Raw genomic sequence first — 14,620 nt, forward strand, 5'->3', positions numbered from 1 at the left:
GCTCCCTGCTGAGCAGAGAGCCCGATGTGGAACTCGATCCCAGGACCCTGAGATCATGACCTGAGCCAAAGGCAGCGGCTTAACCCACTGAGCCACCCAGGCGCCCCAATTCTTAGGTTCTTAATGGTCATCTTGCAAGAAAAGGGGTTGCAGCGGAGATGGACAGACATGAATGGGTTCAGGATACATTTTGGAAACCTATCTGGTAGGAAAGAGAAGCCTCCAAAAGAGCCTTACATTTCAGGGGTTTACTGTCCTATTAGGTTAAAACAATTCAGGAGACGCTCCTGGATCTCTTTGTTGGTCCTGTGCCCAACTTACATGGCTAAAAATAAAGCAGCCAGGATAAAAATCATCCTAAAAGTCAGTAACCCTGTAGAAAAGAATCCTGGCTTTTTTTTTTTTTTTTTTTTTTTTTTTTAACCTAGAAACTTCTCAGCACCAATTACAGTGATAGGTTTCCCTTTGGGACCAGTGGCCTTAAAATAAGGGCCTATCCAGCATCCTGTTTATCCAACCTAGAAAAGGAATCCTTATTGGCTTTTTCTTTCAATGAGCTATTTTGGACTATTCTTTCATAATCCTCCCTACACATCCTAAGCAGCTAAAAGTGAAACTTGGAGCCTTACAGGAACTGCCTTGGGACTTCAGAGTTACAAGTAGCGTCTCCTATCCCAGGGAGACCTCCGTGATCATGGGGCATAAGGGGGATGGGTAACTGGGCCAACCCTTAAGCACAAACGCAAAGAGCCATTCAGATTTGAAATCCAGGTGGTAGGAAAGTCAAGCTCTCAGTCTGGCAGGCAGAGAGTCTGCCTCAGAGGTAGAGGCATTTCTAGACTAAGATAAGACCATACACCTAAACACTCAAAGGACAAATATTTCCAACCTACATGGAGTGAGAGAGCTTCCCTGGAGCCACCTGAGAATCTGACTTAATTCCACCCCTGACAAAGTAGACCTGGATAGGAATATTCTCTGGAGAAGAAAGATTGGCCTCATGGTACATCATAACAAATTAGTGGTCTTTTGCAGTTGACAAGTTCTTTTTCTTTCCCCTTCTGGAAAGAAGACGCCATAACTCACTCTACTCACTCCATCTTTTTCCTGCACCCCATTTTTTTTTAAAAAGTCGTGTTATTACGTAGTGTTGGAATGCATATGCAAGGTAGAAAAAGCTCCTGCCTGCTTTGAAAACCGTACTTCAACGGGCTTGGCGATCAGCCAGCCTGCTAGTGGTATAGCTCTGAAGACTTGCTTCATTGCCCCCAATTCGGAGACCCATCTTGTTATATTTTTAGTATGCGTAGCCCTGAATGATTAATGATTCAAGTACTATGACTTGGGGTAAAATATCAGAAACCAGGGGCCCTGGGGTGGGTCAGTCATTAAGTGTCTACCTTCAGCTGGGGTCATGATCCCGGGGTCCTGGGATTGAGCCCTACATTAGACTCCCTGCTCGGCGGCAAGCTGCTTCTCCCTCTCCCACTCCCCCTGCCTGTGTTCCCTCTCTGTCAAATGAATAAATAAAACCTTTGAAAAAAAGTCAGCGACCATGTTAAGAATCTGATTGGCTATGCCGAGACTCCGATGCTATCTCTAGAAAGGGAATTCTGTTCCTAAACCCACATCACAGTTACGGGCTCAAGACACTTTGACCTGTTGACCTGCAGGATGTTATCCGTATATCCCTGAAGCTGTAGGCAAAATTTTTATGAATGTATTTTTATGTGTATATACCCTTTCCTAATGGGACGCGATCCCAAATGGATTAAGCACCTCTGAATGAGGCTATGTAGTTCAACGTTAAAAAGCACGGTCTTGGCATTACACCAGGTTTCCTCTCAGCTGCTCACCTGTGCGACCATGGCCATGTTTCTGAACTGTCAGTGCCCCAGTTTTCTCATCTCTAAACTAGGGAGGATATTAGTACTTAACGCGGACAGCAGTTGAGAAGAATGAGTTTACGTCAGCCAAGGCACGCTCTCCGTTCATGTTAGTTCACTCTATTCTCAGCTCTAGCTTCTGCAGACGCTGCCCCCCCCCACCCTTTTTAAAAATACACAAATGAGAAGAGAAACCAAGTTTTTGACCCTTTGTGGTGTTTGGGGGAGAGAACAATAACAGCACTCTCTGTGCCGTTTCGTGGACACCGTTTGTGAAGTGACCATTTCTCTCTCAGGACTTGCACTATGACGGTACTTGTGAGTGGCTCCAAAGTATTAATGACTTCGGGTCTCTCCTCACCTGTGCCGGTTCAAGGCTTACGACTTTGAGGTGAAAGGCCCTGTAAACTATTAGCAGCCGGCAGACTTGCAAACCATTTATTTTCTCTTTGGGACATATTTATCAGGCTGTACATACTGTGTAATTGAAGCCGACTTCTCTGTCCCCATAAAGCTGTGGAACTCTGTTCTTCTCACCAGATGCTAAACGTGACACACCTCAGGAGCTACTTATTCCATGCATCTGGAGTCCAACCATCTCTCTAAATTATGATGGCCAGGGGAGCCTGGGTGGTTCAATGGGTTAAACCTCTGCCTTCGGCTCAGGTCATGATCTCAGGGTCCTGGGTTTGAGCCCCACATTGGGCTCTCTGCTCAGCAGGGAGCCTGCTTTCCTCTCTCTCTCTCTGCCTGCCTCTCTGCCTACTTGTGATCTTTCTCTCGTTCCATTAAATAAATAAATAAAATATTTTTTAAAAATATGATGACCAATATTTCATGACGGCCATTCTTAGGTCACCAAAGGAGAGAACGTCTTCATCTTTTTGGAGATGTTGGGTCTGATGCTCTTGTTCTTGGCAGCAAGTATCACATTTGCCTTGAGATATGATACCATAGGGTCGAGCATGGGATTGGACCCGAGGAAGAAGAAGATACAAAGCAAGCATCTCTAAACTAGAACCATTTTTAAAATTTTTGTTTCATGGATTCAATTTTATGATACATGGCATTTGCAAGGTCTTTCAGTGAGAAGGTACTCTAGTTGAAACTTGGCCTTGGGGTTAAACTGGCGCACTGATTTAGGTTTAAAAAAAAAAAAAAAAAAGAACTTTGAAAAAGCTCATCATTATTTTTCAATCAAGCATCCATCATTGCATATTGCTGCCAACCTCCTGACCCTGTGATTAAATGCCAGCCCTCCTTCAGGGCTCATCCCCTCCACCTACTTCTTCACATCGGATTAGCTTTCTTTGCTCGTGCACCCCAGAGCCATCATACTTCTTTCCGGCACGGTGCTTAGCACTGACCACGCTCAATTATCACTGTTGAGCTTTTTTTTTTTTTTTTTTTTTTTTAAGACAGTCTATGAACTCGTCCAGGTCAGGGCCAAGTCTGATTTACCTTTATCTCTTCAGCCGTGCTTCGGTAGGCGTATGGCAGAGCTCAATAAATCTTGTATGGGTGAGTAGTCACATGGATGGTTCCTCCTCATGATTCAGGTCTTAACTCAGATACTGGCTCTTCAAGAAAGAGGAGCTTGACATCCCCCACCCCCCATCCTGCCCAAGGGTAGACTAGTCGTGCATCCCAGGCACAGCCTGTTCCACATTCCTGCTTCGGTTTTCTTCACTGAAGCTATTCCTCTGAAAGTATTTGCTAAGTTGTATATGCTCTGTTTTCCCACAGAATGTGAGCCCTGTGAAAATAGGACCTTGTAGATCTTACTCATTGCTTTAATTCATGCCAGCTCTTGGCACATAGCAGGACTTTAGTGCAGTTTGGTGAAGGGAGTGAATTTTAGTGCAGGGAGTGAATTTTCCCTAATTTCCTTCCAGTCCCCAATGGAAAAAGTTAGGGCTGAGTCTTCTACCCTTTTTCAGTTTTCTGGACTGTCTTTAGCATTTTATCAGTCGGGAAGTGCAGTTTAAATTTAACCATGGTTTACATGTTTGGTATTAAACAAACCAAACAAACAAAAAATTGGTAGAGATGATGTGGGTGGCTTTTTTTTTTTTTAAGATTTTATTTATTTGAGAGAGAGAGAACGCCTGCATGCACAAGTGGGAGGGGAAGAGAGAGAGGGAGAAGCAGGCTCCCCACTCAGCAGGGAGCCCTATGCGGGGCTCAATCCCAGAACCCTGGGATCATGACCTGAGCCACAGGAAGATGCTTAACAGACTGAGTCACCCAGGCACCCCGTGGGTGGCTTTTGTAAGAAGGGATACTGGCCATTAATGTTAGTTGCGTTGAGTCACTGGTTTGCGGTGAAGTAATCATCACTTCTGCATGGCCAAGGGAACCTTACACCTTCCTGCACCCCTCCATCTGTACCTCATGTATCCCTTAGTATTTTGATCCATCCTCGTACTGTCCCCTTCCCCCTCCCCACCCATAAAAGCATTACCCTGCTGGGTGTGTGATTCCTTTATGTGGCAACATTTTGTCGGTAGATTTCAGTGTTCTGCAAACTTCTTTAATGCAGTGTCCCTCCTCAAAAAATTTTTAGACGTGCCCTTTAAATCTTCCCAAGAAGGAAGGAGAAGCAAGCAATGAAACTTTTCTCTTTCTTCTTGATCTTTCTCATTACCCTCTCTGTTTGCTGATAAGGTATTTTATACGCTCTGTCCTTATTAGAGACCCAAACAGTGGAAGTCAACCTCACCCCAGGAGTTGCATCTAACACCATAGCCATATGCTTAGACAAGATGATTTAATCTGATGGTCATAGAACTCAGTAGAATTGGCTTTGTAGGGTTACTGGTTAAGGTTTCAGAGACTGCTTGAAATTGTTTACTTCTGTTCCTCTTTGCTTGAGAGAGGCTCTAACAGCTTTTTTTTAATTCTATTTTCAGTCAAGGCCATGGCCCAGGATTTATAGCACAGACACTCAAGTAGAAATGGTAGTCATTGAGCCAAAAGAGAGCTAGAACAAATTCCTGTTATTTTTTAATCTAGCACTGCACTAAAACTAATAAATACTTACCATTGTCCAAGCACACTGAGTAATGCTTGTCTGTTTATAATTGTACTTGTATGTAAAATCTGGAAAACTTGGGAAAGACTGAGAATAAGAATATGAATCACATATTAATCCTAGCATTCAGAAAGACTATTTTAATACATGTTCTTTAAGTCTTTGGGTGTGTGATGTATGTGTGCAATATATACATATACCTTTTTTTTTTTTAAAGATTTTATTTATTTAGTTAGTTAGTTAGTTGTCAAAGAGAAAGAGAGAGAGCACACAAGCAGGCAAGAGAGGTAGGCAGAGGCAGAGAGAGAAGCAGGCTCCCTGCCAAGCAAGGAGCCCCAAGCGAGACTCGATCCCAAGACCCTGGAATCATGACCTGAGCCAAAGGGCCAAAGGCAGTGGCTTAACCCACTGAGCGACCCAGGTGTTCCACATCTACTTATTTTTAAACAATGAGCTTATATTCTTTTTTTTCTATTTTTTTAAAGATTTCATTTTATCTGTCCGACAGAGAGAGACTTTGAGAGAGGGAACACAAGCAGGGGGAATGGGAGAGGGAGAAGCAGGCCTCCCCACCGAGCAGGGAGCCTGATACAGGACTTGATCCCAGGACCCCCGGGATCATGACCCGAGCTGAAGGCAGATGCCCAAGGACTGAGCCACCCAGGCACCCCATGACCTTATATCCTATGTATAAAGTTCTATCCTGCTTTGCACGTCTTATGTCCATCTCTGCCTGTTTTAATGGATTCAGAATTTTTCATCTTGTTGCTATAGCAATATGTTTGGTTGGCCCTCTGTTCTTAGTTCAGATTTTTGTTTCCAAAACTGTTCCAAAAAATTGTTTCCAGTCTTTATCTTCTTTAAAGAATACTGTGTTGAACATCTTTTTAGATAAATCTTTTTCTCTCTATTTCCTGAATACAAACTCTTGATGATGAGTTTATTGGGTTAAAATCAGCTGTAGTTTTCGAGTCCAGCATTTAGGATTATGTATTGATGTATTTTAGAATAAGAAAGAAAGTTAGTGGGGTCTGAGATGCAAATGTGCTCAGGAGTAGTTTTATTCTGTTTGGAATCTATGAGTAGCCCCAGACCAAGTTCTTAGTCTTCTTTCCATGGCTTTCAGTGGTCTCCATGAATTAACTACCTGATTGCTTAAATCCGTGAATCTGTCAGTCTCTCTCTCTCAATATAGGTAACAGTTCCCAGCTCCTTGATTGTTGCATTACCTAATTCAACACCAGTGTTGCTTTCAATCAAACATTTTGCAATGCAAACTTCTAAAGAATTTCATGTGTTCAATTACATGTGGATTAGTGACATAGTGTGTGTTGGAATGCTAAAGAAGAAGCTAACATGATTCTATTCAAATGCTTAAATCTAGAGATCAAGTACAAAGCGGAATGAATATCACAAAGAAAAAATGTGAATTGATGGCATAGTACATTTTTATAACTTGTAGTTCCACTTTGCTTATGGCGGTGACGTTAGACTTCACTCCTGGAAAGCCTTTTGCGTGATTTCTCTTCATTCCTTCAGTTGGTAAGGCTGGTTGACATTTTCACTTGTTTTAACCTGGAGGAAGTTAGGTCCAAAGAAGCCTGATCTCTTTCCTACAACTCAGGCTTGTTCATGTCAGTTGTGGAAGGGCAGTGCCTGCCTTCTGTTTGGCTTCTCCTGATAACACAGCTGAGCTATCGATGTCTTCCCTGTGTCCCTTGAGTCAGCCTATAAACACAAGTCTTAATCTCAACAGTGGTACTTAAAGAAGCCATCCCTATACATTCATTTTGGGAGGGGGGAGGTGATCACTTCTTGGAGGATGTAGAGGTAAGTAATGGCTCTTGAGATTTAAAAGTACAGTAAAATGTTCTGCATTTTACTATATTCATCCTACATAAAAAGGCAGTATATGCTTTTCTTTATTGTGGTATCTATCGGTGTCTGTGTGTGTGTTCATAAATAAATAAAGCTTTTCTTGTTGTAGAAGTTACTAAAATAGGTAATAAATCCATCCATGATCCCATGAGCCAAAGAACACACTATTTTGACATGTAACCTTCCAGTCTTTGTTTCTGAATGTATATATATTCTATTTTTACTCTTTTCACTTAAATTATTGGAGACAACTATTATAAAATTTCACCAAGAATAACATTCACCGTTTAGTTCTAGGAGAACATGTTTAGTAGCATAGTTTATGGTTTTGATATTTAGAAGGAAAGAGTTCTCTTCCTGTTACTTGGTCAGATTCTAGTCCCTAGCGCAGTCTTTGCCATTTGTTTTCTCCAAAAGGACATCTTCTTCACAGGGTCTTGGGAAATTCAGGTACCAACATTTCTCGCTTCTATAAATCACACTTAGACTCACCTTTGAACTGTAAAGTTTTCTGGGACCCCTTTGAAATAGCATTTGCTACCTTCTAGACTCAAAGAGCAGACGGTACCATCCATAGACTTTTTCTTCTGTCTCTTCTCAAAATTACCCTTCCTTTCTCTGAAGGAAACAGGAGAGTCCATGAAGACAGGCGCCCTCTCTTCATCTGAGCCTTGTCTGTAGTATGTGACACAACGTATATAATACAAGCTTCCTGCCCTGCCCCCGGAAGCACGAAGTGCGATTTGTCCTGGGAAAAGCACTGTCTTGCTGGCAAGTGTGGGATCCTGCTGCTTTGTGTCACCCATCCAATGCCGGGTCTTGGAAAATTCTGCTGCATGGTGACCTTTTCTGAATACTTTCCATTAGGTCTCCCAGCTGTTTTCAAACCTTCTGAGTGGTTTTGGCTAAAATACGTAATCAGGGGCTTTGTTCCAGCATTCATATTCATTAGATTTTAAGATTTAATGACTGTGTGGACTTAGAGCAGATCCTTGATTTCTCTTTTAAAAAGCACTCAAGTAGAGGCTCTCGAGTTTTGACATTCTGAATACTAATTTGTGGCCAGTTTTGGCTCCCATAAAAGGACTGGCTTTTTAAAAAGAAGGTAGCAAAGTGGAACAAATTGCTCTTTAAATTAAAAGAAGTTTTTCTTGTTTGTTCTAAAATACAGCTTGCGGTGTCTGTTGATTCGGGATCTTTTGGAATGTTGTATGAACTGCTTCCTCCAAGGAAGCCCACTGTAGCTGTCATCCGGCCTGCTATGGACTGGTTGGTTTTGTGCTGTTAATGGAGGGGCCATTCATGAGTTAGTGTTTACTTTTAGCTAGCTGTTTTCTTGCCTCAGCAAGATAAAACTTGGTATTCTTTTTTTTTTTTTTTAAGATTTTATTTATCTATTTGACAGAGATCACAAGTAGGCAGAGAGGCAGGCAGAGAGAGAGGAAGGGAAGCAGGCTCCCCGCTGAGCAGAGAGCCCGATGCGGGGCTCGATCCCAGGACCCTGAGATCATGACCTGAGCCGAAGGTAAAGGCTTTAACCCACTGAGCTACCCAGGCACCCACAAATATGATATTCTTGATAAAGACTTATAGATAAAGGCCACATCTGCTTAAACCAGCCCCTCCCATCGCTGCCCCTCCTTGGCGGCTCATTAGTTTGGTGTGGACGGTCATGGGGAGTGGAGCCTGTGCAGGTGTTTGCGTGTATTTAACACCTGTCTCCACCTGCAGCACGCTGCCTGCGCTCAGCATTGTGTTTTGGAGACTGTCCGTGTTACATGTAGAGATAACTCATGCCTTTTAACCTCTGCAGACTGCCTTACAGGTTCCATGTTGCCCAGTTTGTTTGGAGCCTCTAGTCCTTTCCTGCTTTCCTTTATACCAAAAGTGTGCAGTGAGCATCCTTGTGTCTGCACCTTTCAGCGGGCGAGTGCTTCTCTCTGATGGACAAAGACAAGGATCTTTATTTTATAAATGAAATCTTAAGAGACAGGGACAAAGATTTATTTATTCATTGAGCGAGAGAGAGAGAAGGGGGGAAGGACAGAGGGAGAGGAAGAGAGTCCCAAGGGCACCTGAACATGAGCCTGATGCGGGGCTCGATCTCACGACCCTGAAATCACTCCCTGAGCTGAAGCCAAGAGTCCGACCCTTAACTGACTGTGCCATCTAGGCACCCCTAAGATGGTCAGTTTTATACATGATAAGCAGAATATAGATCAAAGGCATTTTCCCTGACTCCTACGTAGTTGGATATTCTGGACACATTTTTATAAAGGGTCACTGGGATCCTGGGTGAAGGCAAGTCTGGTAAAAGCTAACCACAGTGAAATGGTGCTTCTTCCAGTCAGCTAGGAGGTCAGTCTGAATTAGAAAAACATCTGAATTCAAAGACGTAATAGTATACAATTTTGAAGTCTGTCCAGTGACCAACACTAAATAATAAAATAATAAAAAATAATAATAATTCCTAAGGGAATCACATAAATGAACACATAAAAGCACCTAATAATTTTGGAAGAATAATGACACAACCAAATTGCTCAACACTTATTCTCCTCCATAGGTAAAGTATATTCCCCTCCTGTGGTTTCCGTATGTTAGCATGTTGGGCAAATGACTTTCTCTAGTTAGAGGAAGGTGACTGTAACCCCTTCCTTTCCAAACAGTGTAAATTTGCAAGGTAAGGTGTCATGGTTGACATTTGAGGGACCTACTCTGTGCCAGGTATGAGGCTTTCACATGTGTTGTCCTCCTTGTCCAGATTGTCCTAATCCTGTGACGTGAGCCTGACTCATGTCATAAACTGAGGCACTGAGGGAACCCACTGCGGGCTGCCTGTCTGAGTTCGCCCAACTTGAAAATGTAATACAGTCTCCTTAGATGTGGTCCTCAGACCAGTCAGAATGTCCTAGAAGATACGTTTATACTGCAGACTCCTGGGCCCTCCTCAGGGTGGGGCCCGGGATTCTGCTTTTATAACAATTCTTCAAGTTCTCTGTATGTCTTCAGAAGTCCGAGAACCACTTGGCCAGACCATGGTGACCTCATTTTGGTAATGTGATGAGCCTTGCCAGAAGAGTGTCCGCAGTGCCTTTGGGGACGAGTAATCCATGGCCAGTCATGCCTCACTTGCAGTGGGCACATTAGCAGTGCTCCCCTGATGGCTTCCTCCTACTCACCCACTTCCCTTGCCTTGTGTTACTTGTGCTGAACTTAGCACAGCTCACGGTTTGACAAGTCACTTCCCAAAGCATTGAAATCATCACACTACAGAGGGATCGTTTTCTAAAAAAGGTTGAAGTTGCCAGTGCAAAATCCTCAGATCCCAAGTATATCTTTGGTGCCCAGTCCAGATGGAATCCGTATTTTGCATTCTAACCCTCGCTCAAACCCAAAATAAAAAATAAATAAAAAATGAGAGGGCAGCTTGCAGAAATGATTACCTTTGAAACACTACTATATGCTTTTATTTTCCTTTCTAGCCCTATTTTGCTGCACTCCCCGGTTGGCAGATTTCCCATATGTCTGCTCCTAATCCCTGCTGACTTTTCTAGAATTGTGAGGCAATCACCAGCCCCTTCCAGCTCTCCCCCTCCCACGAAGGATAGGGTTCCGGAAGAGCCAGCAAAGATCAGTGAATACCTTATTCTCCTCTGCCTTTATCATCTCGCAGCTCCATGAAATTTCTCATTCACTCCCCAGCAATCTCCTTTCCCCTTAAGGGTCTGACACCAGCTAGTGTCCTTTCCAAGCTAAATAGGAGTGTGCTTGGGTGATTGACATGCACAGAGAGGTGTGTCCATGATCTGGAGGGGTTCCTACACCAAGTTGAATTTGTGTTCTCTGCTGGCAAAAGAGCATCCTTCTTTGTTTTTGGTGTTCAGCTCATCCAAATAAAGAAGGCATTTCCTCTCCTGAAAAGCAGGGGTTGGGGGGGGAGGGAAAGAACTGATCCAAAAAAAAAAAAGGAAAGAAAAATTTAATTTTAACCATGTACTCCTCTGCAACTAAATATACACCCCTTCCTCTGTCCTGATTGGTCCGCTTCGATTGACAAGTGGATCGTGTGGAAAGGAAATATCCTGGACTTAATTGTAAGTTAAGTCTCTCTTAATCCAGAAGAGCATTTGAGATTCTGTCCAAGTGTTCAATTTCCCAGGCCGCTGAGGTCTGTGAATTTCTTTTCCCAGCCTCCAGGCTGCTGCAGTACAAGCCAGCATAGCTAATGCAGATAGATCTCCTGCCTCTCGCTCTCCTCCTCCCTCTGCTTTGATTCGATATGAACAGCCTGGTAACTCCGATGCTGGGGAGAAATCTGACATAACTCTGCAGATGGCTAGGTTGCCATGAAACACCTGGGGATTGTTCTTTAAGGAAAAGGTAACATTTATATGCTAATGATTTCTTCCCCTCTTCCCTCCTTGTTGCATTTTTTCCAGGGTTGCCAATTCCCAAGAAGAGCCCAAAGTCGGTAAGGACTTATCAGTTACTTGGTTCTTTTTGGGGGGTGGGGGGGGAACGGTGGGGCTGGTGTTGGGAAGGGACGCTGTCTGGCTTGACTTCACGAAATGTGTTTTAGAATAGGTCGGGGAGACAGTAGCCCGGACTCCTTTTATTAAGTTCTGGGGGTCCTTTTGATAGAGACGGTATTGGGTTTATCTTTTAACTGTCTAGTGATTTGTGGGCATGCTGCAGAAGCCAGGTTAAAGAATGCATGTTTGGAATCCTCTCCGTATAAATGCATTACAACTCTCTTGCAAACGGATGAGTTTTAACTTGATACAAATGCTATTGTTTCCTCTGGGAGGGGGGTGGGGGAAAGCTCCACCTGCTTCCTGAGTAGGGTTGCTCTTAACTGGTGTTTCCATCCCTTCACATGGGCAGATTCTCTCCCTGAGCTTTCTTATGCATTGAACGATGAATTATTTACAAAATTAAAAAGGCTGCAGGTTTAAAGAAGAATTGCCCTGCCCTGTATATATATATATATCCATGCTCCCATGGAACAACGTTCACTGCCCCAGCACTGAGAATAAGACATTTCCTTGCTGTCGAAATGTCCTTTGTTGTTTTGCTAGCTTTAGCAGCATTATGCTGCAGGTATAGGATTAAAAAAAAAAAAATCAATGTTTTGCTGTCCTTTCTAATCTGGTTTCCCTGAAGATGCATTACCTAGTTGACATGTTAGCTAATAGCTTAGAGGCTGTGGTGTTTTGCTTGGTGATGTGAGCTTCTGCTCCCAGGGCACTGACAACAAATTAAAATGCTACTTCAAAACTCAAAATCTGGAACTACAATGCCTGTGAAATTGATCCGGGAGAAAGAAGCTTCCCCATTCATTAACATTAGGACAGAGAGGGGGTACTTTCACAGGGCTTGGGCTATTGGGGAGAGGGAAAATGTGCAGCTTTCTGCCATCCGGGGAAGGAGAACCTTTAAAACTTTGCAGCTCACTGGGGCTACAGCGGGATTCTTTCCACCTGTCTGCAAGCCTGGTGGCAAGAGGCAGAAGTTTATTAGGGAGATGAGAGAGGGAGCTTCCTGCATTCTTAAACTCCATTCCTAAGTTGTCCAAAGAGAAAAACCTGCAATAATTGATGGGATTCCAGTGGCATAGGGCTGTGGCGACCGGAACATGTGACTCTAGGGCTGCTTTCCTTGTCAGTTCGCGTTAATGTTTAAGCTGAAAAGTGCTGGTAGGTGTCGACATCGGAACCACAGAGATGCCAATGTGTGCTTGTGTGGGGTGTGTGTGTGTGTGTGTGTGTACAGGCACACACACGGCATATGTGTGTCCTTGTCCCTCGGTCATAGTCAGAAGCCTATTCAGCCTTCAGAAAAGAAGCTGATCTGGAAGATCTGTCACAGAAGCTTCTGTTAGCCAGTCTTTTTTCTCCCACGCCCTCAAGCATGCTGTGTGATGCACGGACTTCTTTTACACACCCAGTGGGAATGGAGTCTTAACAAGGAGCATGGGGGGGGGCACGAGTTTTGCTCAGGGAGCACGACATCAGGTACCAAGGGGTTCTTTTCGGGTTTACATCCTGTTTAAACTTCGTTGGCCGAAGGATTTCTTCTGCATCGTTTCTTCCCCAAAATGTTTGGGGATTCACTGCTGAACTTGAAGGAATATCAAACAGGTATAGAGCCTATATTCACCAAGTCAGTTAAGAGAATTCCCTGTGACAGTTTATTTTTGTAGAAGCCGTGTCATTAGCAAGCAGCAAGCCAATTACTCCGGCTGCGTTCCTAGGAAAAAAGCGTTCTTAACGGCTTTGCCCGCAGTCTGCTGGCTCTTAATTACCACAAGCTAAGAGACTGGTGTGTTGCTGGGTTCGAGAAGAACAAGCCCCCAGCCTGGGGCTTGTCCTTACCTGATTTCTGTGCCAGGACGGGGATGATGGTTTTCACAGCATTGCTGGCACACCCGGGCAGCTGCCGTACAGAATTCGGAACTCTGAGCCAAGGTCCGCTGTTGGCGGTCGAGCGTTGCTAACATCTGTGATCCGTGGGAGCTCTGGACAGGTGGGTTGAAAGCTGGTTCCCTTCCCCAGTTTTGAATTTTGATGATGTCCTGTCAGAGAGACAGACGATGGTGGGATTTCTCTGGTGGGGTCGGGGGGAGTCCCTGGGAAAGCTGGATGTCGTGATCCCAGACAGCGAGTCACACAGTGGCACATAGGGTTAGTTGTGCAGGCTCCGTGATGAATGCACGTGGACAGTGCCTGAGGTTGTGATATGCTGAGATTCACCGTTAGTTCTGTGAATATACCGTCTTGACCCGGGACCATGCTTCTCTTCTCTTCAAGGCTTCTGACATTGTTGGCTTGCTCATGTGACTGACAGCTCCTTCTTGTCCTCATACTTTTTTTTTTTTTTAATGTTTTCAATAATTAAGTAGTTGGGCTTTTATTAGAACAAAGGGACTTTTTGATCTTCTTTCCCCTTCTGGGCAGCCTCTACAGCTTACTTTTCATAAGCAGTTTCTTCTATTAGATTTAGTTTAAATGTTGAGTTTATGGATTCTATACTCACTGGGAACAATGGCCTTGTCTTAATAAAATGTTATTAATTTAATACCCGGACAGCCATAACATTAGGAATTTTCCCGCCAAATGGCAGAGACAAAAATGAGACAAAAGTAAAAATAATAGTTGCTGTCGGGTATTTTTTAGACCTCACTAGGAAACGGATTCTGAGGCCCAATTTAATCATCCTAACTGGAAACTTACCTACCTGAGACTCTTGTTCTGAATCACACAGGAGAGTTTTGTAAGAATTTAAAACTCTAGGGGAGCCTGGCCGTCTCAGTCAGTAGAGCATGCAACTCCTGATCCCAGGGTTGTGAGTTCGAGCCCCATGTTGGGTGTAAGGGATTACTAAAAAAATAAGAAGAAACTGGGGGGGAGGAGAATTTCAAACTGTAAACAGTAAGCCCTGAATTTTAAGGCAGTTTTCACTTTTGTTTTCTCACTATGTCATTTTTGAAGTATTCCTTCCCTTTCTGCCTTCCTTCATCTGTCCCATCTATCTGTCCATCCATTTAGTTAGCAGTTAGTATCAGGAACCTAGTAAGTGTCAGATTTGGTGGGAGGCACTGGAAATGCTATGATAAGTAAGTTGGTCAGGTGCCTTTCTTTGGCAGCTTACAAGCAAAAGATGTTTTGATTGCTTCTTTCAAAAAAAGGACTCCTCGTCTCAAATCACCATAATTTTTATGCGCTTGTTTCAGCAACATGTATTTATTATCTTCTATATGCCAGACCTCGTGTCAGTATACAACAGGATCGAAGACAGAAAACATTCCTGCCCTCATGCA

General features: G+C 43.6%; 1 protein-coding gene across 14 annotated transcripts in view; it reads left to right on the forward strand.

Annotated features, from left to right (window-relative positions):
• The window catches only part of MAGI1 (membrane associated guanylate kinase, WW and PDZ domain containing 1), a 639,776-nt gene that overhangs the window by 582,839 nt on the left and 42,317 nt on the right, over positions 1 to 14,620 (forward strand). For all 14 annotated transcript variants that reach the window (XM_044253207.1, XM_044253208.1, XM_044253209.1 and 11 more), the window contains one exon: positions 11,241 to 11,272. In XM_044253207.1, coding sequence (XP_044109142.1) covers positions 11,241 to 11,272 — 32 coding nt within the window. The remainder of the gene's footprint in view (positions 1 to 11,240; positions 11,273 to 14,620) is intronic.

Source organism: Neovison vison, chromosome 6 (genome assembly GCF_020171115.1).
Source record: "Neovison vison isolate M4711 chromosome 6, ASM_NN_V1, whole genome shotgun sequence".
In the NCBI taxonomy this organism is placed as follows: domain Eukaryota; kingdom Metazoa; phylum Chordata; class Mammalia; order Carnivora; family Mustelidae; genus Neogale; species Neogale vison.